Source organism: Gouania willdenowi, chromosome 1 (assembly GCF_900634775.1).
Source record: "Gouania willdenowi chromosome 1, fGouWil2.1, whole genome shotgun sequence".
Lineage (NCBI taxonomy): Eukaryota > Metazoa > Chordata > Actinopteri > Blenniiformes > Gobiesocidae > Gouania > Gouania willdenowi.
Window position 1 is genome coordinate 37950564 of NC_041044.1, and position 23912 is coordinate 37974475.

General features: G+C 36.4%; 3 protein-coding genes across 3 annotated transcripts in view; all 3 read right to left on the bottom strand.

The window, feature by feature from the left end:
• Positions 1-1483: 1483 nt before the first annotated feature.
• On the bottom strand, positions 1484-8883 carry LOC114470166 (CDGSH iron-sulfur domain-containing protein 3, mitochondrial-like). The gene is made up of 3 exons (XM_028458187.1): positions 8653-8883; positions 4210-4326; positions 1484-2741 (listed from the first exon to the last, which is right to left on the bottom strand). Exons 1-3 carry the CDS (start codon positions 8746-8748, stop codon positions 2553-2555), a joined length of 402 nt encoding a protein of 133 aa, XP_028313988.1. The 5' UTR covers positions 8749-8883; the 3' UTR covers positions 1484-2552.
• LOC114470174 (CDGSH iron-sulfur domain-containing protein 3, mitochondrial-like) lies at positions 1484-15983 on the bottom strand. The gene is made up of 4 exons (XM_028458196.1): positions 15801-15983; positions 13238-13354; positions 11856-12014; positions 1484-2582 (listed from the first exon to the last, which is right to left on the bottom strand). The coding sequence occupies exons 1-4, from the start codon at positions 15894-15896 to the stop codon at positions 2553-2555; spliced, it is 402 nt and encodes a 133-aa protein (XP_028313997.1). The 5' UTR covers positions 15897-15983; the 3' UTR covers positions 1484-2552.
• A 2094-nt stretch (positions 15984-18077) lies between these two features.
• The window catches only part of LOC114468446 (protein AF-17-like), a 29272-nt gene continuing 23437 nt past the window's right edge, over positions 18078-23912 (bottom strand). Inside the window, exons 16-20 of the mRNA XM_028455346.1 lie at positions 23550-23626; positions 22529-22854; positions 22366-22453; positions 22139-22288; positions 18078-20089 (exon numbers count right to left, since the gene is read on the bottom strand). Coding sequence (XP_028311147.1) covers positions 20054-20089; positions 22139-22288; positions 22366-22453; positions 22529-22854; positions 23550-23626 — 677 coding nt within the window. The 3' untranslated portion in view covers positions 18078-20053. The remainder of the gene's footprint in view (positions 20090-22138; positions 22289-22365; positions 22454-22528; positions 22855-23549; positions 23627-23912) is intronic.

The following is a 23912-nucleotide window of genomic DNA, read 5'->3' on the forward strand; positions in this document are numbered from 1 at the left end:
TTAGTCACACATGAACAGGACAAACCAGTATATAACAGAAGTAGTGCAGGACTACATTAAGATGATGTCATTAGCAGGGCTTGAAAATGGATGATGAAACCGTTAAATCTTCCAGCTCATCCATCATTGATTTGATCCAAAGTGTGTGAACATGTGCGACATATTGAGTCTGAAACAGTTTGATTTCCAGAGGTGAAGAAGATGGACGGATTGATGCATCTGGGCCCGATTTTTCAAAAGTAAGCAACTCAAATTCTGGATAATGGATCGGATCTAATCTTTAAAATGGGTAAAAAAAAAACCAGATGCAATATACTAACTTGTATAGGAATCTTACACGACTGAAAAAAATAGACAATATAACAAGCATCAGAAAAAAAGAGACGTACAACATACTGATCTGTATAACATAGCTCATCTGTATACTGTATATCTGTACAGTAATCTTACAAATGGCTTTCCCTCTTCATATCTATCTATATCTGCACCTTACGTTTTTATTGTTAAATACTACTTACCTTATGTTAATACTTGCTGATGTCTTTTTATCCTGCAATACGAGCCAATGCAACAACATTTAATTCTTATCTGTACTGAAAAGTTCAAGTTTGAATGACAAAGAGTGTGAAAGTCTAAGATTACGTGATCTAATCTTATGTCATCTTAGACTTTCTTGGTTTTGATCCAGATCAAACCTTTAGTTTGGGTTTTTCAGAACTTTTTAGTCAGATTAAGATCATTTTGATCCAAAGAATCTGGATTAAACTGATCCCATCAGAGGGGTGGATTCAGTGTGGCTTTCAGGCCCAAAATGCGACGAAACTTTAAAAGTGTATCAAATTATACTATATTTAGATTATGCAGTAATAGCTTTCAACATATCCAATGTATTCATAAGGTATTAATTAGATTTTTTTTTTTATCAATCAGGCTACAGTGAGTATGGTATAACATTAAAGGCCTACAGCAACGTAGAAAGAGCATGGATTCATAAAAGAATGCCCCAAACAGCTGTCAATATTGACCATAAAATACTATATTTAATTCTGTCACTAACTGATGCATATTCATCACAATTAAAAATGTTTTTTTTGTTTTTAGATAATTTTTTTTTTAGTGATGCACGCAAGGATAATAAAGCAATGGCATTGTCAGTGCCTGATTTTTTTCGAAACGCGTCTACATCCGGTCGACCTATTTTATGGCAGTTTGTGTCCTATTTAAGGGGCTGAAACCCTGAATAATTAAATATGCATGTTTTCTGTATAGGACGATGCATAAACAGTCTGATGTGAATGCACTGTACATACATTTAAGTTATGTCATCTGTATATTGTAGATGCTTTTCGAAACATGACATTTTTAAAAAAAAGAAATGTATGTTTTGAGCGAATTACGATTTATTTTGGTTTTTATTTTATTTTCTGTTTGGTTTTTAATGTTGTGTTTTGAGCCGTTTTTGTATCAATCGTCTTTCGGTGGTTTTTCCTTTTTTTTTTCTTTTTTAATTAACAATCAAAACACCACAAAACAGTCACATATTTACATGTGTACTTTTAAAATATTTAACTAATGTTGCATGGTCGGTTTACATTGAAATATTACGTCCCAGCAACTCTGTCCTAAAGACTGCCAGTGAAGGAAGTGACGTAGTCTACGCCAGTGGTTCCCAAACAGTGTGACAACCATACATTATTATTGCATCATACAACTACACAAAAATAACATATTATTTAATTTAGTACTTTGTACTCATTTCATAATTCAGGGGCAAACTCTATACCTTCATTTTTTTTGAATAATTTGTAAATAAATATTTTACGAGTAATATAGTTGACTGTCACATTTTCTTTGGCATTAGTAAATAATTATGCACATTTATAGATATTGTACATGATATGAGTGATAACATGTGTTATAAAGGCAATTTTGCACAATAGGTGTGCCTTCAGATCTTTACTGGTCCTTTGGCGTACCATGGGCACATAAAGATTGGGAACCACTGGTAAAGGATCGGGCACTGACAGGCATCAACTGGTTTATGAAATCCAAAACAAATCCAAATCAGAAATAGTGTCGAACTATTGCATCTCCTGTTGCACATCCTGTTTGCTGGTTCTGGTTCTGGCAGAATGCAGGAGGTGGGTCAGGGTCTCCAAAGGCTTGAAGCCCCTTCATCAAACACAGAGATGAGCTCTGGTTATTCAGATTTGGTGATCCTGAAAAGTTTCAGTCTGGATCAGATTGATCTAATCTAATGCTGATTTAAAAAAAAAAAAAAAAACAGCTCTCAAAAAAAAAAAAAAAAATCCAGATCAATTTTTTAAACCTTTTGAAAAACCGGGTCCTGGATATTGATCAAATGTTATAAATGTCAAACCAGCATCTTCAGTTGGGAAAGAAATATGTTAAAAAAGATGCTCAGTAAAACCCGTCAATGACCAACAATAAAGGACACATTAATGGCTTTTACATTCCTATAAAATGATTATATTTCTAATCGTGGTGTTCACAATGAGAAGCAGACATAGATGGAAGGCAAAGTGCTTGCATTATTTAAAGAAGCCTTTCACAGACTTCACCACGTCCCGGTAGATGACCTTGAAGTGTGAGCCGTCGCAGTACGGAGCGTTTTTGGTTTGTTTGCAGGCGCAGAGCAGCACCGTCTGGTCTTTGTCTGGAGTGAAGCGCAGAGGAGAGATGTCTGGGGCTGAGGCTTTATGAGCACCGTCACAGAAAGGCTGAGGGAGAGGAAACATGTTAACACGCACGCGCGCGCGCGCACACACACACACACACACACACACACACACACACACACACACACACACACACACACACACACACACACACACACACACACACACACACACACACACACACACACACACACACACACACACACACACACACACACACACACACACACACACACACACACACACACACACACACACACACACACACACACACACACACACACACAGCCTCCTTAGCTGTGCTAAAGTAGTGGTTCTCAAACTTTTTGGGCTCAAGTACTCCATTATGTCTGACTTCTACATTTTTCCCAGAAGAATAAGAACTATATAGCATAATGAGTAATAAGACACATTTTAAAGAATCTCATTTCGTAAATAAACCATATTTAGTGCCTCCTGAATAGATTAATTTCTATAGTTTCTATCATTTTGGGGGTATATTACAAATCTAGATTGGATTAATCTTCGTTAGCTGGCTTCAACTAACCAAACATTCACTGTCCGACAGGAATGAATATATATAATGAATATAAATCCATGATGACAGCGAAGTAGGGATGTAACGATTCACTCAACTCCCGATACGATTCGATTCACGATACTGGGTTCACGATACGATTCTCTTACGATTTATTTTACAAAATAGGACTGTAGACAAATTTTTTTTTGGGAAAAAAACTAGAAAATACTGTATTATTTTCCTTTTATTTTTCATTGTCAAAAGAATTCCTTGATAAACTATTCAAAACAATGCAATTTAACTAAAAATAAACCTTGAATGAAATAAACAAAGGAATAATACAAATGAAAATGAAGCCTATTAATTTAAATTCTGGTTCTATAATAAACAATGCAAAACTGCATAATAGTTCTTTTTCTTTTTAAAAGTGCAACTGAAAATGTATTTTGTGCCTTAACAATTGGACTTTTAAAAAAAAATTTACGTCTCATTTGTTTGGACCAGCAGAGGGCGCTGGTAACACAGTGGTCGGTTGGCATGCAGATATTTTGCAGTGAAGAAGAGAAGCTATGCTAGCAGACAGAGCTAATAGAAAAACGTGACTTTTACAGATATTCAAGTAATATTACAGATTTTCTTTCGGTGCTAAAGGGGTAATGAATCATTTATTAACATATTTAAGAGTAGAAGGCGGCCAAAAAGAAAGTATTAGCAGACTCCGCCCGCCGCCTACACTTGTGGATAGCGCCCTCTGCTGGTTAAAAAAGTACTGCGATTAAATTTTCAGAAAATCGATATCAACCGTGATACCTATGAATCGATTTTTAACTGCCTTACAATTAATCGTTACATCCCTACAGCGAAGAGCAACAGTGTTAGTGCAGCGCACAGCAGGAGGCGGAGCTTTTACACTTGCTCAGATCTGATCCACTTCATACAGTAATAATATAATGTGACAGTAATAGATTTAAAAACAGTGGTCAGACTCACCTGTTTCTTGCTGTGACCACAGGCACACCAGGCGTAGCGTCTCCCTGCAGAAACCTTCACCCTACAGGGCAGCCGAGCAGCAGACACAGGCTGGGACGACTGCAGACGAACCGGGACCTGAAAACCACCTACAACACTTTAATGTTTCATATCACGATCATAAAGGTTAGACATCATGGAGATAAAGTCATGCCACAACTTAAAAATATACAAAACGCCCAACGATTCACAAACAAATGCATTTTGTTTTGCAAATAAGAAACATACCAGTCAAACAAATGCAGCTTTTTTTTTTACTACATATAATAAAAAAACGTCTTCAAGTACAAAGAAATGTCCTTTAAGATCAAAACAGGACATTTCTTAGAAAGTTCACTGGCATTTGTGTGTGAATCTGCCACATGACATCTTTTTGTAGTCTAATGATTTGTTTTTGTAAGGTTTTGGCATGATTTTTAACTCCATAAAAAACATCTTTATTCATCTAACATTTGGGTTATTACAGCAGCAGAAGCAGAAATACACACAAATACATTTTAATTATTATTATTAATAATAATAATAATAATAATAATAATAATAATAATAATAATAATAATAAGTGGAGTGGAGTTATAATCCAGGTCCTCGTGCATTTCTATTTAATCCCAAATGGGTCAGATTCAAATAACTAAAATAATAATCTACACTTAACAGTCAATGATCTTTTTATTTAAATATAAATTTTCTAATCAAAGCATTCTACGACTAAATAAAGTGAAATGTTTGTGTGTTTTTATGATTAATGTGTCACTCTGTGTAAAAGTTTGGAAGGAATATGAAACAGCCGCTGCACAGAATGTCACAAAATGTGGAGGAGGCGTTTTTCATTTATTGCAGGTCACATTTTCACAGTTAAACAGCTGCATGTTATATTTAGCTTGGGCAGGAACACATCTATTCTTATGTCTGTGATCAAACATAGTGAGTGCTGGCGTCTGTTTTTGCTTGTTTGATTGATACACAAGAGGATTAGGATCAAATTTGATGGAGAAAATAATTTAATTTTGGACAAATCAAGAATAAAGTCAAAATGTCGAAAATAAACTCAAAATACAATATCGTGATAAAGGTTGAAGGTCAAATCTCCGGAAGCTGACGAGGACCAATTCACCATATGCGACAACAGTCGTATCCAAACTGACCCTAATCTGTTTCCGTAGCTCCTCAATGGCCACAGACGGAGTGAAAGCTCCACCTCTTCATAACTTTACTGGTTTTTCCTTCTGAACATATGACGTTTTTATCTCTTCAAAGTCCTTAAAGTCATTACAACGCCATGTTTATAAGCTAAAAGAGAAATAATCTCTGTTATTAAACCCAACTTTGACGTATAGTTTAACGCACTCATCGATACGCGGCATTTTGTAGCTGGCCAAAATCTGCCGTTTGTTGTCGTATGGTGAATTGGCCCTTGTCAGCTTCCATAGATTTGACTTCATTAACAAACCTACGACTTTAATCACAATATTATTGTTATTATTCTCGAAAATTCTACTTTATTTGCCCAAAATTGTCCCTAATCCGCTTCTGTAGATTCACTTTGTCATTGTTTATGTAAAACTAGGGGTGTCGCGATCCGATAGACATCGAATATTGGATTCAAATTTCGGGTTTTTCAATTTTTTTTAATTTATTTTATTCAATTGTAGAATACTGTATATATTGTGTTGAAGGTTAAACTTCATGTAACCAATTGGTTAATAATGAATGGGTCAGTTTTTCTCATACCTACTATTACTGACTATTGTTCTCTGTTTGAGTGACATCACTTGATCAAGTCTTTTCTAACATCCACACTACAAAATAAGTCATTATTATTACTTTTTTAATAAAAAAAAAAGAGAGAGGGAAAAAAAAAAACCGTATGTATGATTTATGCTGATATCGGATCAATATCGGTATCATATCAGAAATGAAAAAGTTGTATCGGGACGTCCCTATGTAAAACACTTTTATGAACAATGATGGGATGTCTTATTGTTTCAGACAATTCCATTTCATAAACCTTATTAACGTTAAAAATCTGTCTCACGAGATTTTTTTTTTTTTTTTGTGAGCCATTTAAACTTCTCTTTGTGACCTGTGGGGGCAGTAATGTGCCTTTGCTACATCTAACCTGCCAGAGCCCAAAGCAGAAGGAAAAGAAGAAGAGGAGGAGGAAATTTCAGTTCTCGTTTTAATTTGTGGAAGAAGAAGTTTATTAACAGTGAAAAGAACATGGCTGTGTAGTTGCAGCATGTTTTTAATGACATACGTGGTCAGGCTCTGTTTGCACTCTGTATTGACAGAGAAGAACTAGGATTTGGTTTTGCACATAATATTGTTTGCACTTGAAAAAAAGAAATTAACATATGATTTCATTAATTTTATTTAAACTTTTTATACATTTTAGTTTATTAAATGCTCATGTTTCCACCATGCATGTAACGGTTTATAATAAAACATTTCAAAATGCATGTGTAACTTGTAGGGATGTAACGATTCACTCAACTCCCGATACGATTCGATTCACGATACTGGGTTCACGATACGATTCTCTCACGATTTTCTCATTTACAAAATGGGAATGCAGACAAATTTTTTTTTTGGGAAAAACACTAGAAAATACTGTAATATTTTCCTTTTATTTTTCATTGTCAAAAGAATTCCTTGATAAACTATTCAAAACAATGCAATTTAACTAAAAATAAATCTTGAATTAAATAAATAAAGGAATAATACAAATGAAAATGAAGCCTATTAATTTAAATTCTGGTTCTATAATAAACAATGTAAAACTGCATAATAGTTCTTTTTCTTTTAAAAGTGCAACTGAAAATGTATTTTGTGCCTTAACAATTGGACTAAAAAAATGTCATTGCACTGATTTACATCATATTTGTTTGGACCAGCAGAGGGCGCTGGTAACACAGTGGTCGGGTGGCATGCAGATATCTTGCAGTGAAGAAGAGAAGCTATACTAGCAGACAGAGCTAATAGAAAAACGGGACTTTTACAGATATTCAAGTAATATTACAGATATTCTTTCGGTGCTAAAGGGGTAATGAATCATTTATTGACATATTTAAGAGTAGAAGGCGGCCAGAAAGAAAGTATTAGCAAACTCCACCCGCCGACAACACTTCCGGATAGCGCCCTCTGCTGGTTAAAAAAGTACTGCGATTCAATTGTCAGAAAATCGATATCAACCGTGATACCTATGAATCGATTTTTAACTGCCTTACGATTAATCGTTACATCCCTAGTAACTTGGTTAAATAAAAGTCTGTTGGTCCAGTCATAGATTGTAGTTTGTTTTTTTAAATCTCATCTCATTATCGTGAGCTGAGTGTATCGTCACACCCCTACCTTAGGGATCGACCGATGCCTATACTGATTTTTTCCCATCAGCCTAAGCCGATGACCGATACAGACTGACGATTATCTTGGGCCGATATTTGGAGCTGATACTACTTTTGCTCCCTCAATTTACATCATAAAAATTACACAATGATGACAACAAATGGTACGAGCCTCAATTTTTTTTTTAAAAAAAGGAACATTGATTGAAATTAACAAAGGTGAGGTAGAACGACACCAAGTAAAAAAATATTTAACAATGATTAAATCATGCGAATCAGTGAATGCAGCAGCCCACATCGGCCGATGCCGATACGCGTAAAAAACGCAAAAATTAGCCGATAATATTGGCCGGCCGATGGATCGGTCCATCACTACCCTACCTTATTATACTTTTAGCTAAACAACATATTCACAAAACAGAACACGCTGCTTTCTATTCTTGAAAAAAGAAGTCAAACAATTTATGAAAACCAACAAACACTCCACTAATACAAAAGCCATTAATTAGAATTTTGATTTATGTTTGATTTATATATCTATGTATAATGTTTTACTCTGAAGCTGTGCCTCTGTATGCTTTGTTATTGAAGTGTGTGTACTGTATTGTTTGTTTGTTTTTTAATAAAGTTAAAAAAAAACAAAAAAAAAAAACAGTGATGGAATGAGGTTTGAAGGTCAAAAGGTCAGATTTTAATTTGAGGTTCAGACACAGAAGTTAAAAACATCAGTTTGTGTCTCCATAGTTTCCATCTGATGATCCCGTGTATAAAAGTGTGTTTTTTTTTTTTTTTTTTTAACTCTTTGTGTTATATAATGATAAGGACCATGTGGTCGTTAATGGAGCTGTAAATCAAAGTGAATGTAACCTTGACTCAGTCTGTAGGTGTTGGTCTACCTGCAGCTTCCTGGTCTCACAGCTTTGGGTTAAAGGTCAACTTTAATATTTACACAAGAAGAAGAAAACAAACCAAAACAGCAGAATTTAAGGAAACAAACAGTAACATCAGCAGATAGGACTAAGATAGAGGTAGAAATACACAGACAGACAGACAGACGCACCTTGTTATTGTAGAATAAAGGCAGAAACGTCTGAGGAGCTTTAAAGCAATGCGCGCTCCCGTTACGCACGGCGGACACGAGCCTGAGCGCGTTCATCCTGGATCAGTTCAGATCTTCTTCTTCTTCTTCTTCTTTTTTCTTCCTCACACCTGAGGTCGTAAAACACGGAGCGTGTGATTCACAAAAACTTCCACTGCGGATATAGTTTCAACATGACAGTGTCTCCTTCGCTGATTGGCTGATGCTTTGTGGTGAAAACGTCGTGGCCCCGCCCCCTGCGTGATGACGCAGCATTATGATTCAGTTCAGTTCAGCGTCATGTATGTAGCACAGGAGGCTACATTTTCTATTCAGCTGCATTTCTTTCTGTTAAAAAAAGGTATAAATGCATAAAAAGACACAATTATGAACCCAGTTTGAATAAAAAACAAAAACAAAAAATAATGAGCTCCCTGTAATTTATTCTCTTATTTAAAGTGTGTTGTGACACCAGGATTGGGGTCAATTATAATTGCAATTGTATATTTCACAATTAATTACAATTATGGTGTGATTATATTTGGAATTTTAAAAATGTGTTGCTGTTGTAATCGTAATTAAATTGTAATTGAGTTTAGATAATCGACTTTGTAATTGTGATTGTCATGAAACTTCGACAAAAAATGTCAATTATAATTAATTGCGAAACAGAGGAATTATGTTACAGTTCTATGTTCTACACATATTTAGTTAACAATTATTAAAACATGTTTCACATCAAGCTTTCCCACATTTTACTGTTAAAAAAAATGAATCCATGGATATACTGACACAAAAAAGGCTCAGATTCCCACACCAAAAATATTCAAAACAATATTTTAATTGATAAGGAAGCTTAACAACAGATATTTGATTTTAGTGTATTTTACAGATGATTAGGACCTGTTATCATTAGAGAGGCTAACAGAAAGCTAACACGAGAAGAATGTTAACCTGTAGTTGGTTATTTATTTTAGGCTCAGTAATTGTAAGTTAAATTTAGTAATTGACTTTCTGAAAATAAAAAAATAATTGGAATTTAATTATAATTGGAAAGAAAGTGCTGGTCACTGTAATAATAATTGTAACTGAAAAATGTCATTGACTCCAACCCTGGTTGTGACTGTTTAAATCCTAAAATTACTTATTTTCTGCCCTAATTTGCACAATTTCCTGTGTTTGGTAGTCCCGTTTAAACATATCAAGTATTTCTATTATAATATTCATGCAAGCTTTGAACAGTGACCATGTGGTGAAAATCATTATACGTCATTGACCCATGCATTTATATAGCATTCAGAACAAAAATATTCATTCATTTAAAACGATTTTTGTGGGTATATATATTAGGGCTGGAACGACAAGATTTTGTCCTAATTGGATGCTTATCACGAATATTTGGTGCTGTGATTTGATAGTATAGATGTTTTAAATTTCATTATTTTCATTCTCAAAAATCAAAAGTAAAATCATAAACTTCTATAAACAATAAATGAGTCAAATTAAAAAAAAAACTGAACAATGCACATCACATCAGTCAGTCTCTGATGATTTTTTTTTCCAACTGCACATGAAAATGCGCGAGACCACATAACATGTACAAACATTTTTATTTCATTTTTTCCTCAAAAAAATGATTCTGAAGAAATCAAAATTTTCAATAGCCACAAAAACCTTTTCGTGGTAAATCATAAATCAATTTTTCAAACTCTATTATATACAGTATGTATTGGAAATTATTTTTTTAAACGGTTACATTTTAAGAAAAAAAGTATTTGTATTAGTTTGCAATGAAAAGTAAATGTTGAAACGTTCATGTTCAAATCCTTTAAATCAAACCCCTCCCCCGTCACTACAGGTGTGCCCCAGGGCTCAGTCCTGGGGCCCCTTCTCTGCATCATTTATCTCCTCCCCCTAGGCAACTTCCATAAATTTGGTCTTCATTTTCACAGTTACGCAGATGACAAACCATCTTCTACCCACTCCCACCCCCCACCCCCACCTACATCCTTTACCGACTGTATCACAGAAGTTAAATCACAATCTCCTAAAACTCACCAGTGATGAAACAAAGGTTCTCTTCATTGGAACAAAATCAACACTCTCCAAATCCAAAGGTTTCTCCATCCAAATAGTTAACTAATAATCTGTGACTGGTTTCAGACTAGAGAGGAATTGATGAGTGAAAAAAAAAAAAGGTCTAAAAGAAGTTTTTTTTTTCCTCACCTGAAATCAGTCCATAGTTGATCAACATCAGAGAGAAAAACACACACAAAAAAAAGTTTGTCTTAATCTGTCTTTTTAATCTTGCGTACAAAAATATCAAAATACTTCACAGGGCATTTAATCTGAATATCGTCAAATTAGCATCAATGGATTCTCTCAGATACGCTGTGCGGAGACGACGTGCTCGATGCTTTTTAAACTCAGTGCTTATGTGACAGATACTTAAATGTCCTTTGATTTTTGATTTTTTAAAAATCATTTTTCATTTAATTTGGGAAGATTTTATGGAATAATTTGAGAAATATTGCAGGATTTTGGAAAAATGTAGAGTTCTTTCAACAACAAGTATGAAATGCGCTGTACAAATAATTTTGCCATGCCTTGCCTAAATGAAAGGATTGCGCTTATCTATTAATAATCTTTCTTTCATAAACGCAGCTGTCAGATCTGCACCAACCAGGATCGTTTAACAATAGGCAGGTCATTTTCTAAGAGAACTGATTGGTCAGGAGGCGAGAACTTTAGTACTCGCTCAGATACAAGCCAGAACAAAACCTAGTCCCGACCAGGTTAGTCGCTCAGCCTAAGTTACCATGGTGATTTATCCCCGTGAGATGTTAGCCAGCTTCTTAGGACAGCACACACTGATTAAATCCTGGAAGTTAGCGCAATAAGAGGTAATCTATCTTCGTAGTATAGGCCCCAAGGTTTCAAAGATTGAAAGTGTTTTTTACACAAACATATCAAAGTGCAATAAAATGATTATATTTTACATCTCTAATCGTGAAGTTGATGATGAGAAACCAACATAGAGATGGAAGGCAGTGTTTTCATTATTTAAAGAAGCTTTTCACATAATAAAATAAAATTAAAAAATAAAATAAAATAAATAAAGAATAAAAAATAAGCAAAAAACTTAAAAAAAACAAACAAAAAAAGACGCCTGTCACAAACTTCACCACGTCCCGGTAGATGACCTTGAAGTGTGAGCCGTCGCAGTACGGAGCGTTTTTGGTTTGTTTGCAGGCGCAGAGCAGCACCGTCTGGTCTTTGTCTGGAGTGAAGCGCAGAGGAGAGATGTCTGGGGCTGAGGCTTTATGAGCACCGTCACAGAAAGGCTGAGGGAGAGGAAACATGTGAACACACACACACACACACACACACACACACACACACACACATACACACACACACACGTGGTCATCCTCCTTAGAAGGTCCTTCAATATTTATGTATTCTTTTAATTGATGTCATCTACCTATGCCTGCAACCCACAACCTTTGACACTTTACTATTGTTTTCATAAATAAACAAATCAATGCTTTACTGTTTTTTTTTTTTTTTTTTATGAAAACTGCTATGGAAGATTAGTTTTATATGTAAATAGGGAACTTTTATTGAAGTTAACCAGAAGTTTTGTCAGTAGCACAATGGTGGGTCTCCGAAAGGTCGGCATGAAATGTGTTTCTGTGAGTTTTATGGATCAATTGATCACATGTTGATATTCTACTTGGTCACTTTCTCACTTAAAATGTTTTCAGAACTTTCAAAGGTGGATAATCTACAGAGATATTTAGCCTCAGTGTGTTTCAGTTTTTTGTCAAAGGTTCCAAATGCATCTTGGGAGTATACTTCAGTGGAAACGGTCATCAATTTTAATCATAAGTTCAAGTTATACTAGTCAGTGTAGTTTATAGTGTATGGTACATTAGTGTGTTATTTAGAACACAAACATTGTCTCCTGTTCCCTGAATTTCCTGGAAACGGAACATCTTCTATCTAACAAAATCAAACAATCTAAAAATGCAAAAAAATCAAATAACTAAAACGCCAAACAATAAATAAGTTAATGACAACAATTTATAATTTTCTTTAAAAAAACGACAACCTCAAAATATCTACATAACAGGATTATCTTCTATATTTGTTTGCATATTCAGCTCTATTTTGATGGTTATCATTTATGTTCCTTGTGTTTTATGGCCTGCGTAAAAAGTGCAAGTTAATAAAGTGTAAATTTATTATGAAAATTGTTATGAAAAAATACCCAACAACAAACGATAATACAAAAAAAAAAAAAAAACATAATCGATAAAAATAATCAAAGTGAAAGTCATAATGTTGTGCAAATGTATGTATATTTATAACAGTAATTAATAGAGGAAGTTTGATTTAACCTCGGGATCAGATGACGACCCCGCTACCACCTGAGCCACGCTCCCCCAAGCTATCATAAATGCTACATGTTTATACATTTTACAAATGATAATAAAAGATCAAAATGTGATACATAATAATACAATGTGACAGTAATAGATTTAAAAACAGTGGTCAGACTCACCTGTTTCTTGCTGTGACCACAGGCACACCAGGCGTAGCGTCTCCCTGCAGAAACCTTCACCCTACAGGGCAGCCGAGCAGCAGACACAGGCTGGGACGACTGCAGACGAACCGGGACCTAAAAACCACCTACAACACTTTAATGTTTCATATCACGATCATAAAGGTTAGACATCATGGAGATAAAGTCATGCCACAACTTAAAAATATACAAAACGCCCAACGATTCACACACAAAAAAAACAATCATTCACAAACAAATGCATTTTGTTTTGCAAATAAGAAACATACCAGTCAAAAAAAAATGCAGCTTTTTTTTTTATTAAAAAAAACACGTACAAAAAAAATAAAATGACAAAATAATTTTAAAAAATCCTTTATGTACAAAGCAGGACATTTCTTAGAAAGTTCACTGACGTTTGTGTTGTGTGTGGATCTGCAACATGACAGCTTTTTGTACTTCAAGGATATTTTGTTGCAACTGAATAAAACGTTTTGTGTGTTTGTGAAGTTCAGGCATGACTTTAAACTCCATAAAAACAGTTTTCATTCCTCTAATATTGGGTACATTTGGGTTATTACAGCAGCAGAAGCACAAATACATTTAAATGATTAACCTTTTTATACTTTTAGCTAAATGGCATATTCACAAATGTTGATAGAAAAAACAGAAACCACTATTTTTGAAAAATGAAGTCAAACTATTTATGAAAACCATCAAACACTCCACTATTGTGAAAGCCATTAAGACATTTGATTTATGTGTTCTCTTCAATATCTATGTATAATGTTTTACTCTGAAGCTGTGCCGCTGTATGTTTGTCCCTCCTGGTTGTTGTTATTGCAGTATTTGTACTGTACTTCTACATTTGAACAAAGTTAAAAAAACAAAACAAACAAAAATGGAATAAGGTTTTAAGGTCAAAAAGTCTGAGGTTCCGACTCGGAAGTTGAAAACATCACTTTGTGTCTCCATAGTTTCCATCTGGTGATCCTGTAAAAATCAGAAAGTGTCTATTCGTGCGGTTGCTGTATGGACAACCCCTGGTGCTATTGGTACATTTACCAAAGTACACGTATGTAGTGTCTTAGGGTTAGAGTTAGGTTTAGTCTTAGTCATGTGACCAAAACTGGCCAATGAGAGGCGCTGCATATGGATAGAATGTCGGTATATTGATACGGCAACCGTACGAATAGCCACTGCCTAAAAATAAGAAAGTGTCGATTTGTGCGGTTGCCGTACAGCCAACCCCCGGTACTACATGTACGTAGCGTTTTAGGTTTCGGATTAGAGTTAGGTTATAACTAGGGATGTAACGATTAATCGTAAGGCAGTTAAAAACCGATTCATAGGCATCACGGTTCAAGTAGATGCTCTGAAAATTGAATCGCAGTACTTGTTTTAAACAGCAGAGGGCGCTATATATTTATCCCTTCTCTCGTCTGTAAGTGTCGGCGGCCGGCGGAATCTCTTACTACTCTCTTTCTGTCTGCCTTCTACTCTTAAACATGTTCATAAATGATTCCTTACCCCTTTAGCACCGAAAGAATATCTGTAATATTATGTGAATATCTGTAAAAGTCACGTTTTTCTATTAACTCTGTCTGCTAGCGCATAGCATCTCTTCTTCACTGGCAGAATAACTGCATGCCAACCGACCACTGGGTTACCCGCGCCCTCTGCTGGTCCAAACCAATATCTGACGTAAATCAGAGCAGTGACAAGTCCAATTGTTAAGGCACAAAATACATTTTCAGTTGCACTTTTAAAAAGAAAAGGAACTATTATGCAGTTTTGCATTGTTTACTATAGAACCAGAATTTAAATTAATAGGCTTCTTCTTCATTTGTATTATTCATTTATTTATTTCATTCAGGATTTATTTTTAGTTAAATTGCATTGTTTTGAATAGTTTATCAAGAGATTATTTTGAGAATGAAAAAAAAAAAAAAAATAGTACAGTATTTTCTAGTTTTTCCCCCCCAAAAAATACAGGAATATTTTTCAGTCATCATTTGTCTATAGTCCCATTTTGTAAAATAAATCGTGAGAGAATTGTATCGTGACTCGAATCGTATCGGGAGTTGAGTGAATCGTTACATCCCTAGTTATAATCCTATTTTGCAAAATTTTTTAGGGTTAGTCACGTGACCTAAACTGGCCAAATTGGGGCGCTGCGTACGGATAGAATGTCGGTATATTGATACGGCAAACGTACGGATGGCCGCTGCCTATAAATAAAGCTGGATTTTTCTTTCTTTTTTTAACTCTTTGTGTTATATAATGATAAGGACCATGTGGTCGTTAATGGAGCTGTAAATCAAAGTGAATGTAACCTTGACTCAGTCTGTAGGTGTTGGTCTACCTGCAGCTTCCTGGTCTCATAGCTTTGGGTTAAAGGTCAACTTTAATATTTACACAAGAAGAAGAAAAGAAAACAAAGAAAAAAAAAAAAAAAAAAACCCCAAAATAAAGCAAACAGCAGAATTTAAGGAAACAAACAGTAACATCAGCAGATAGGACTGGGATAGAGGTGGAAATACACAGACACAGACAGACGCACCTTGTTATTGTAGAATAAAGGCAGAAACGTCTGAGGAGCTTTAAAGCAATGCGCGCTCCCGTTACGCACGGCGGACACGAGCCTGAGAACGTTCATCCTGGATCAGTTCAGATCTTCTTCTTCTTCTTTTTTCTTCCTCACACCTGAGGTCGTAAAACACGGAGCGTGTGATTCACAGAAACTTCCGCTGCGCTGATGCTTTGCGGTGAAGGCCGTGGCCCCGCCCCCTGCGCGATGATGCAGCGTAAAGGTGTCACATGCAGCACAGATGCCTACATTTTCTATCCAACTTCATTTCTTTTAAATGCATAAAAAATACCATTATGAACCCAAAAAAAACAAAAATTAAAAATCTAGAATTGATTCTCTTAAAGTGTGTTGTGACTGAAAACATCCTTTTTTCTGCGTGTTTAGTAGTCCAGTATAAACATTCCAAGTATTTCTATTATAATATTTATGCAAGCTTTGATAGACGACCATGTGGTGAAAATCCTTATACGTCATTGACCCATGTATATATATACAGTATATACATGGGTCATATATATATATATAGTTCTAAAATTGATTCTGTGAAGATATATACATTTTCAATCACCACAAAAACGTTTTTGTGATAAATCGTAAATCAATATTTTTCCTACCTGTAGTGTACATATTGTAAATTATTTTTAAAAGGTCAGATTTGAAGAGAAAAAAAATAAAAAATGTTTGTATTAGTTTGCAATGAAAAGTAAATGTTGAAACGTTCATGTAGTTTTATTAATAATATTTATTACACAAATAGTAATAAAGAAATCCAAGATGATGAGGATAGATGATGTTGACCTGTAATAAGATTTAATTGAGTTAATTCCTTCCAAACCATGGTTAACTAATAATCTGTGACTGGGTTCAGACTAGAGAGGAATTGATGTGAATTAAAAAAGAAAAAGAAAAAAAAAAGGTGTAAAATGAGGTTTTTTTTCTTCACCTGAAATCAGTCCACAGTCGATCAATGTCAGAGAAAAAATATGAAACGACTCAGTAAAATACATTTATTGACCAAAAAAAAAAAAAAAGTTTGTCTTAATCTGTCTTTTTTATCTTGCACACAAAAATATCAAAATACTTTACAGGGCATTTAATCTGAATATCGTCAAATTAGCATCAATGGATTCTCTCAGATACGCTGTGCGGAGACGACGTGCTCGATGCTTTTTAAACTCAGTGCTTATGTGGTTTCTTTCTTTTTTCTCTCACAACAATGCATTTAAAGTGATGCATAGTCATTTACTTGGTATTTAGCAACTTCTTTGAGAAACTGCATTTCATGCAACTCAGATCCCGATAGTTAACTCGCAGTCCGACCAGGTCGGAGCTATAGGTGCTTCAATGTTGTAACACACAAAGGGTACACGGTACGACATTCAGGACATGGATCATCTCGGCTATCCAAACTTCAAAGCTTCAAAGGATGAATGTGTTTTTTACACAAACATATCAAAGTGTACAAATCCAACAAAACTTGGACAAAAAAAAATAAACAAAAAATAAATGTACAAAGTGGGCCCAAAGCGCCCCAGTGCAACATGGGAAAAGAAAGCGCCTCCGCGATCCTTGGCACCGCCCTACTGGCCGACTCTGGGAGACGACGGGTTACACTCAGAAAAATGTGGGACCTTCCTGACCATTGGTTGTCATGGGAACAACATTCTCCTTCGGTCCCTGCTACAGTATCTACACCCAGTAAAACTTCAACTCAAACTTCTGATGTCTACACGAGCTGCTGAGGAAACGAACTACAGGCACGAGCAGACGCAAGAACATCAAAGTAAACCGAAGACCACCGGTTTGAAAACGTCACAACATCTCAGAGCACCGAGGAAACCAGAAAATCACTTTAGCAAGATTGTTTTTGTCTTCTATTTGACATTCAAAAATAATCTTGCTGGAATTATTACGCTGAAGTCAATGAAACTTCAAAAGAAACATCAAAGCGATCAGCAGATGCCTCTGACAAAGACTGACAATTGTCAGTCAAAACAAAAAAAGACAAAAAGAATCTTATTAGAATTACTATGCGGAAGTCAAGGAAACTTTAAAAGAAACATCAAAGCGAACAGCAGATGCCTCTGACAAAAACTGACAGTTATCAGTTGAAACATGGAGATCAAAGTGGATTATAATAAATTAAACATATAGTTTGGAAGGCATCAACACTATCTACAAATATGTGACAGCTACTTCAATGTCCTTTGATATATATATATATATATATATATATATATATATATATATCAATTTTTATTAATTTGGGAAGATTTTATGGAATAATTTGAGAAATATTGCAGGATTTTTTAAAAATTTAGAGTTTTTCAACAACCATTCACAACTGAATTATTTGGTAATTTACTCTGCCGAATAGAATGCTAAAAACATCAGATTTGGGCCGCTTTTGCCTGCAGTGTGAACTCTTAGACTGTTCCGGTACTTAATTTTAGAGCCAATATCGGCTGGCACAATGACATGCCGATAATATTGTGCATCACCAGTATTTGTACTTGTGAAATATGCTCTAATATCACAGACCAATGGGATTTGAGCTATTAATGAGGCAGAGTGGAGGTGAAAAATCAAATATGAGCAGCTTTGTAAATTCATTTTTTTGTTATAAATAAAGGTTTTCATCAAAAAAAGAGATGTGAAGGAGTCTGTGAAGAAGCACAGAAACACTGCACTATATTAAATACTTGTTGTGTGTTTCTAACAGTGTTTCACAGACGTCTGAGGAGGACACACCCTTTCCTTTCCTTTGGCGTTCTTACATCTGCTCGTCTACGTCACATGTTTGGGAACATTAGGATCACACGCGCTAGCAAAGAAAGCTAATGCAACACATGCTCGGGGTGTTCGGGGTCGCAAATATGAGAAGGTTTAACGGAGTTTCAGCGTCTCCCGGTGACTTTTCTAACAAGTCCTCTTTCCTTCATGCGATGAAGCACAAAGAGCTAAAAAATAAATACATCTGAACACAAAGAATCCCAACTGAAGTCCGTTAGAACTAAACTGTTTCACAACTCAGCTGTTAAAAACAATAAGAGCCTCTAGAAAAAAAGGAAAAACAGGCGTCGGAGGAAGAGAAGTGCTTCGATAAAGGAAAACGGCGTGTCCGAGGCTTCTCCCTGTACATTTAGCATCGTTAAGGCATCGTCTATCCAAGTATTGCTAAAAACAACCACCTGTTGGAGGAACATCTACGAGCGTCAGGAAGGAGTGCAAAATTACACATACAAAAAAGAAAAATCCTGTTTGTCCCTAATGATCTACAAAGTACACAAGTCATCAGTCCCGGGGCTGAATTTGTAGCCGCTAACATGCAAAGTGCGCTCTTGGTCTTTGAAAAAGTGGGGGAGAAAAAAAAAAAACAAAATACTCTTACGCACAGTTTCCAAGAAAAGGTTTGGTTTCTTCTGCTTAATCTCCATAGCAACGGGAAGGAAACAAAAACCTCTGGTATGTTTCAGAGGAACCAGGAGCTCATGGGTTTACATCGTCACGTGTAAATGTTTGGTAGGAGTTCGTGGAGCAGTTGCTCTACTCCGAGCTCCTCCCCCCTTTCCTCCACTTAGTGAAGGAAGCTCAATTCAACTGCTTCTTTTTCACGATTAAAGATCACTAGAGTCTCTTCTACTGATCAATGCCACAGTTCACGAGGAAGAAACGACGTCGGATGCACTGTCGGATAATGTGACGATGTAAACCTGGTCTCCGTCAGAACCGTTGGGTGAAGGCTGGACTGGTAACGGCGTCGTGACGAGTGGAAACGGAGGCAGAAGGTCTGAGGTAATTACATGCTAGCCGTCCAAAAATCACAAACCGCACATTGAAAAATGACCGACAAAAACTTGGGTCAGGTGAACACAACAGGAAGACGAATTATCCAGGAAGACGGGCCAGGCTGCAGGACAGGAAGTGGCAAAAAATCTGAGGAAACTGGAGCAAAATATAAAAAGAACTCCCTCACTGTGGCTCCATTGGTCGAGCGAAAAATTAGTGCAATTGAAGAAGAGAGCACTGTAATCATGCTCTCTGAAAGCTGCCTACACACACAATAACAACAACAAAAAAACATCCTATGAGAAGAACTTCATCAGACCACAATCTTCACCTCGACGTGCGTCCTGGTTTACATTCATAAGGAAGGGGGCGGGGCTAAGAGACGCAGAGGGAAGCCTCCATTCATGGAAGCTGCTTCTGCTGCTGGAGATGCTTCACCCGTTTCTGTCTCCATTCTTCTCTCCAGCTCCCTGAAAAACACAAAAACATTCACTGACACTGAGGACACTCAAGTGCTGCAGAAAAGAAGAACCAATGAAAGGTGACGTTTCTCTTTTCTCTCTCTCGTACTGCGAGAACAAAACAACGTCAGTGAGTTAAATGGTTCAGATACGTTTCCTCGTCCTTTTCTTTTATCACTTGAACCATGTGTGTCCACTACGTTTGTGCGACCCCAAAATAAACCCACAAAATAACTACAAAATATACACAAAATGACTACAATTTTTTTTTAAATTCTTTAAAGTAAAAGTACACCTGAAAACCACTTTTTTCTGCTAAATACATAATGTATATGATTAGGTATGAAGTAAGCACATTTTACTCTAAGTGTTTAAAGGGGCAGTATTATGAAACATACACTTTATAATGGTTTTGCTACAGTGATATATATTCCTTTAGCCTCATTCAGAGGGTCAAAGTTGAAAAGGTACTGTTTCCTCCCTCCCTTTGCTATTCCACATTTTGTTCCAAACGGGCCAATTGGATTTTTCAGGGGTTATGATGTCACACAACACAGAAACTCCCCCTGACAATCCTGGCTCCTCCTATCCTAAATAACAATGTGAGCTCCTCCCTCTCAGACCACCTCACAGGTAAAACAAACATAGCGACGGCAGGTTGATAGTACAGTTAATATCTTTACGTTCAGTATATAGATAATCCAGTACAAAGATAAACAGAAGAGCTCTCACAATCAGTTTCACTTTTAGTAGCCGTTATTCCACCTTGTATCGCCTTTATGGAATGATCTAATGTGTTTGTGACCCAATGCAACGCAGCGGTCGGAGAAAACAATGCACTATCGTCCTAAATTGACTATTTCTGTGGTCAGAGGAGGAGAAGGAATTACTTACTGCTGCTGCTGTGATAAACGTAGTGTGTGTGTTTACACCAGTGGGCGTGCACTGTAGCTGTTCCCACTCAACATTCTTGAAGCCAAAATATGGCACTTAGGGTCGCTTCCACTTTGCAAATTTGATGTCATTTAGAGCCAGAGTCTGCGCAGTAGAGTCCAGTGGGAGGAGCCCTGGTAACACGCCCCACCCATTTAGCGTACTGCCCTGATGAGTTACGCAGCCCAGCTACGCCAAGAACATAAGTATCTTTCCCACTAGAAATTCTACCAACGTCTTGTTCAGATGATCAGATCATATAGGCTAATACTAGCACTAGTAGCTCAAAAAAGACACAAAAAAACTGAACGTAAAAGTTTAATTGTGTCTCGGCTTTCCTTCACAACGCAACTGCTTATGCTATTCACAGAGAGAGCTATGCAAGATCTGAGGCTGTCGATCGTCGTCACATATGACGTCAGATTACGTTTATCAACCTCAAATAATTTCAACTTCAACGTCACAGAAAAATGAGCACTTGAACACAATGTAGGGTGATAATAACTAATGATCACAACAGAGTTTAGGTTTAGAAAAAAATTATGTGACGAGTATTTTAACGTTACAGTTTGACGCACATCCCATCATTATCATTGAGGAGGCGGGGTTTATGACCTATACTGCAGCCAGTCAGCAGGGGGAGCTCTAAAAATAAAAGCTTCACTTGAAACTCATGAAAGTGACTTTTCAGAGGGAAAATAAACCTCACATGCTATGTTGTTTGGGTTCTTAAAACAAAATAGAGACGGGTGAAAAATTGCATAATACTGGACCTTTAAATATACTGTTTTTAGTTGTAAAATGTCAGAATGACGCCCTCTATGGGTTGAATGCTAGCTATTGCAGTTAAACTTTGCTCCAACCAGCTCCATGCTGATCTGTGCAGTGCTGTGTGGGCGGGGCTGCTGTAATTGGACTGGTCTTAACTACTTCTAGGAGCAACGCCCATAATCAGGGAATTTTTTTAATTTCCCCCTCGTGGCAAGTCTGCAAAAACCTTTGGGTGTACTTACACTTTAAATTGCTATATTTTACTTTCTTAAATACATATTTTAGCCTTTTAGGCTATATTTTATTTGTTCATTCCGTGGCAAAAATGTTCACTAAGCCATTAGCATGACTCACCCCGGGCTTGTGAAGCGCGGCGTCCTGCAGAGTAAAGAGTCCTCCACTCTGATTGGTCTGTAGGGGTGAGCCGGGCGAGGTCAGCGTGAGGCGCTGCAGCTCCCTCTGTCTCTGCTGCTGCAGCATCTGACACACCAACGCCTGCTGCTCCTGGAGGACAGGGATAACACGGAGGTTTAGGCGAGGGCAGGATCCCCACAGTTAAGAGTTGCATCTGCGCTCGTTACCGGCGTGAAGTTTTGTGATGTGAGGAACTGCTGGAGCTGCTGCTGCTCCAGGAGAAGCTGCTTCTGCTGCTCAGACAGGAGCACCGACCTGCAGCAGACAGAAAGTGACATAAAACAGTGGTCGACCGACAAGCTCCTCCTTTGACGGTGGATTGATACATACGGGCTACCGCTCTTTGGCAGCTGAAATCCCGGGGGATTGAGCGGTGGGGGTTGAGGACGTAAAGCTGGGACGGCGGGCTGAGAGCCGCTCTGCACGGGGGTCTGGATCACGCCGTTCAAGCCTCCCAGAACGCCGTTTAGTGTAGGACTTCCTGCCAGGGAGGCCATGAGCCCGCCCGCCACGGGCAGAAAGCCAGCGTCACTCAAACCTCGACTCAAGCCGTTGATCAGCGGCTGGCCAAAGGAGGCGGGGCTCTGCTGAGGGGGCGGAGTACCCTGGAAGGACAGCGAGGAGCTGCTGCGGGACGGACTGCCGGAGTGAAGCTCCTGGAAATAACAGTTTATTAAATTTATTAATGTAATTAGTTCAATTTATTAATTTAATTTAATAAATGTCATTTTTAAAAATGATTATATTATAGTATATTATATATTAATAATTCCATTCATCCCTTTTCTGACTTGCTTGTTCCTGTTGTCAGGGTCGCAGGGATATTATTAAATAACATAAAAAATAACTATTAATTTTAATATAACTTAATACATTTAATAATTTAATTTAATAAATTAATTTATTAAATTGAATAAACTGAACAAATTCATTGATGGCTGTCTTTTGTAATGAATTATTACAAAATTAATAAAGCTTTGACAGTTTGTTGACATGTTCACCACAGTAAGATGGTCACAGTTAATCAAACTTATTCAATTTGTTAAATGTATTTATTACAATTATTATTTTAATTACATGAATTTATTTTTTATTTTTTAATAATAATAATTAATATATAATAATAATATTTATTATTATGAATATATAATATTAATTATTATATTTAACATTATTATTATTTTTAATATAATTTAAATATTTGTATTATTTAAAGTTCATACATTTATTATTTATTATTTTAATAATATAATTATATTATATATTGTTAATTATTATATTAAAAATTATATATATATTTTTAATATAATTTAAATATATTTATTAAATTAAAAATTGCAGAGTTTCTCACCTCAGACGATGCGACGAAGGAGGCGTCATTCAGGAAGCAGCTTTTGGACGGAGGGCTCTTATTGGTGCTCAGAGGGTCTGCAGAGGTGAGAGCAACATTCAGGATTTTAATGATTCATCACCAGCCACTGAATTAGGCACACCTAACATCATGGTCACACTAACTTGTGCTTCAGAGCTTTTTACTTCCAGAGCTGACGTTACCATGACCACTGCACATGCATGATGGTTATCTCATCCTAAATGTTCTCCATATAAGGGCATCAACACTTTCTAAAGCACTCAGACCAGGACTGACTCTAATCCTTTATTCCCCATTCTGAGGCTGAGGATCAGTTTCACCACCTGAACTAATATACTGTAC

Excerpts from the sequence above, each read along its gene's own strand:
- LOC114470174 (XM_028458196.1), bottom strand. The coding sequence starts at position 15,896 with ATGAACGTTCTCAGGCTCGTGTCCGCCGTGCGTAACGGGAGCGCGCAT. Across the intron at positions 13,355-15,800 it reads CTTTATTCTACAATAACAAG|GTCCCGGTTCGTCTGCAGTC; the intron begins GTGCGTCTGTCT and ends GGTGGTTTTTAG. Across the intron at positions 2,583-11,855 it reads AGGTCATCTACCGGGACGTG|GTGAAGTCTGTGAAAGGCTT; the intron begins GTGAAGTTTGTG and ends TACCGGGACGTG.
- LOC114470166 (XM_028458187.1), bottom strand. The coding sequence starts at position 8,748 with ATGAACGCGCTCAGGCTCGTGTCCGCCGTGCGTAACGGGAGCGCGCAT. Across the intron at positions 4,327-8,652 it reads CTTTATTCTACAATAACAAG|GTCCCGGTTCGTCTGCAGTC; the intron begins GTGCGTCTGTCT and ends GGTGGTTTTCAG. Across the intron at positions 2,742-4,209 it reads GTGGTCACAGCAAGAAACAG|CCTTTCTGTGACGGTGCTCA; the intron begins GTGAGTCTGACC and ends CCTCTCCCTCAG.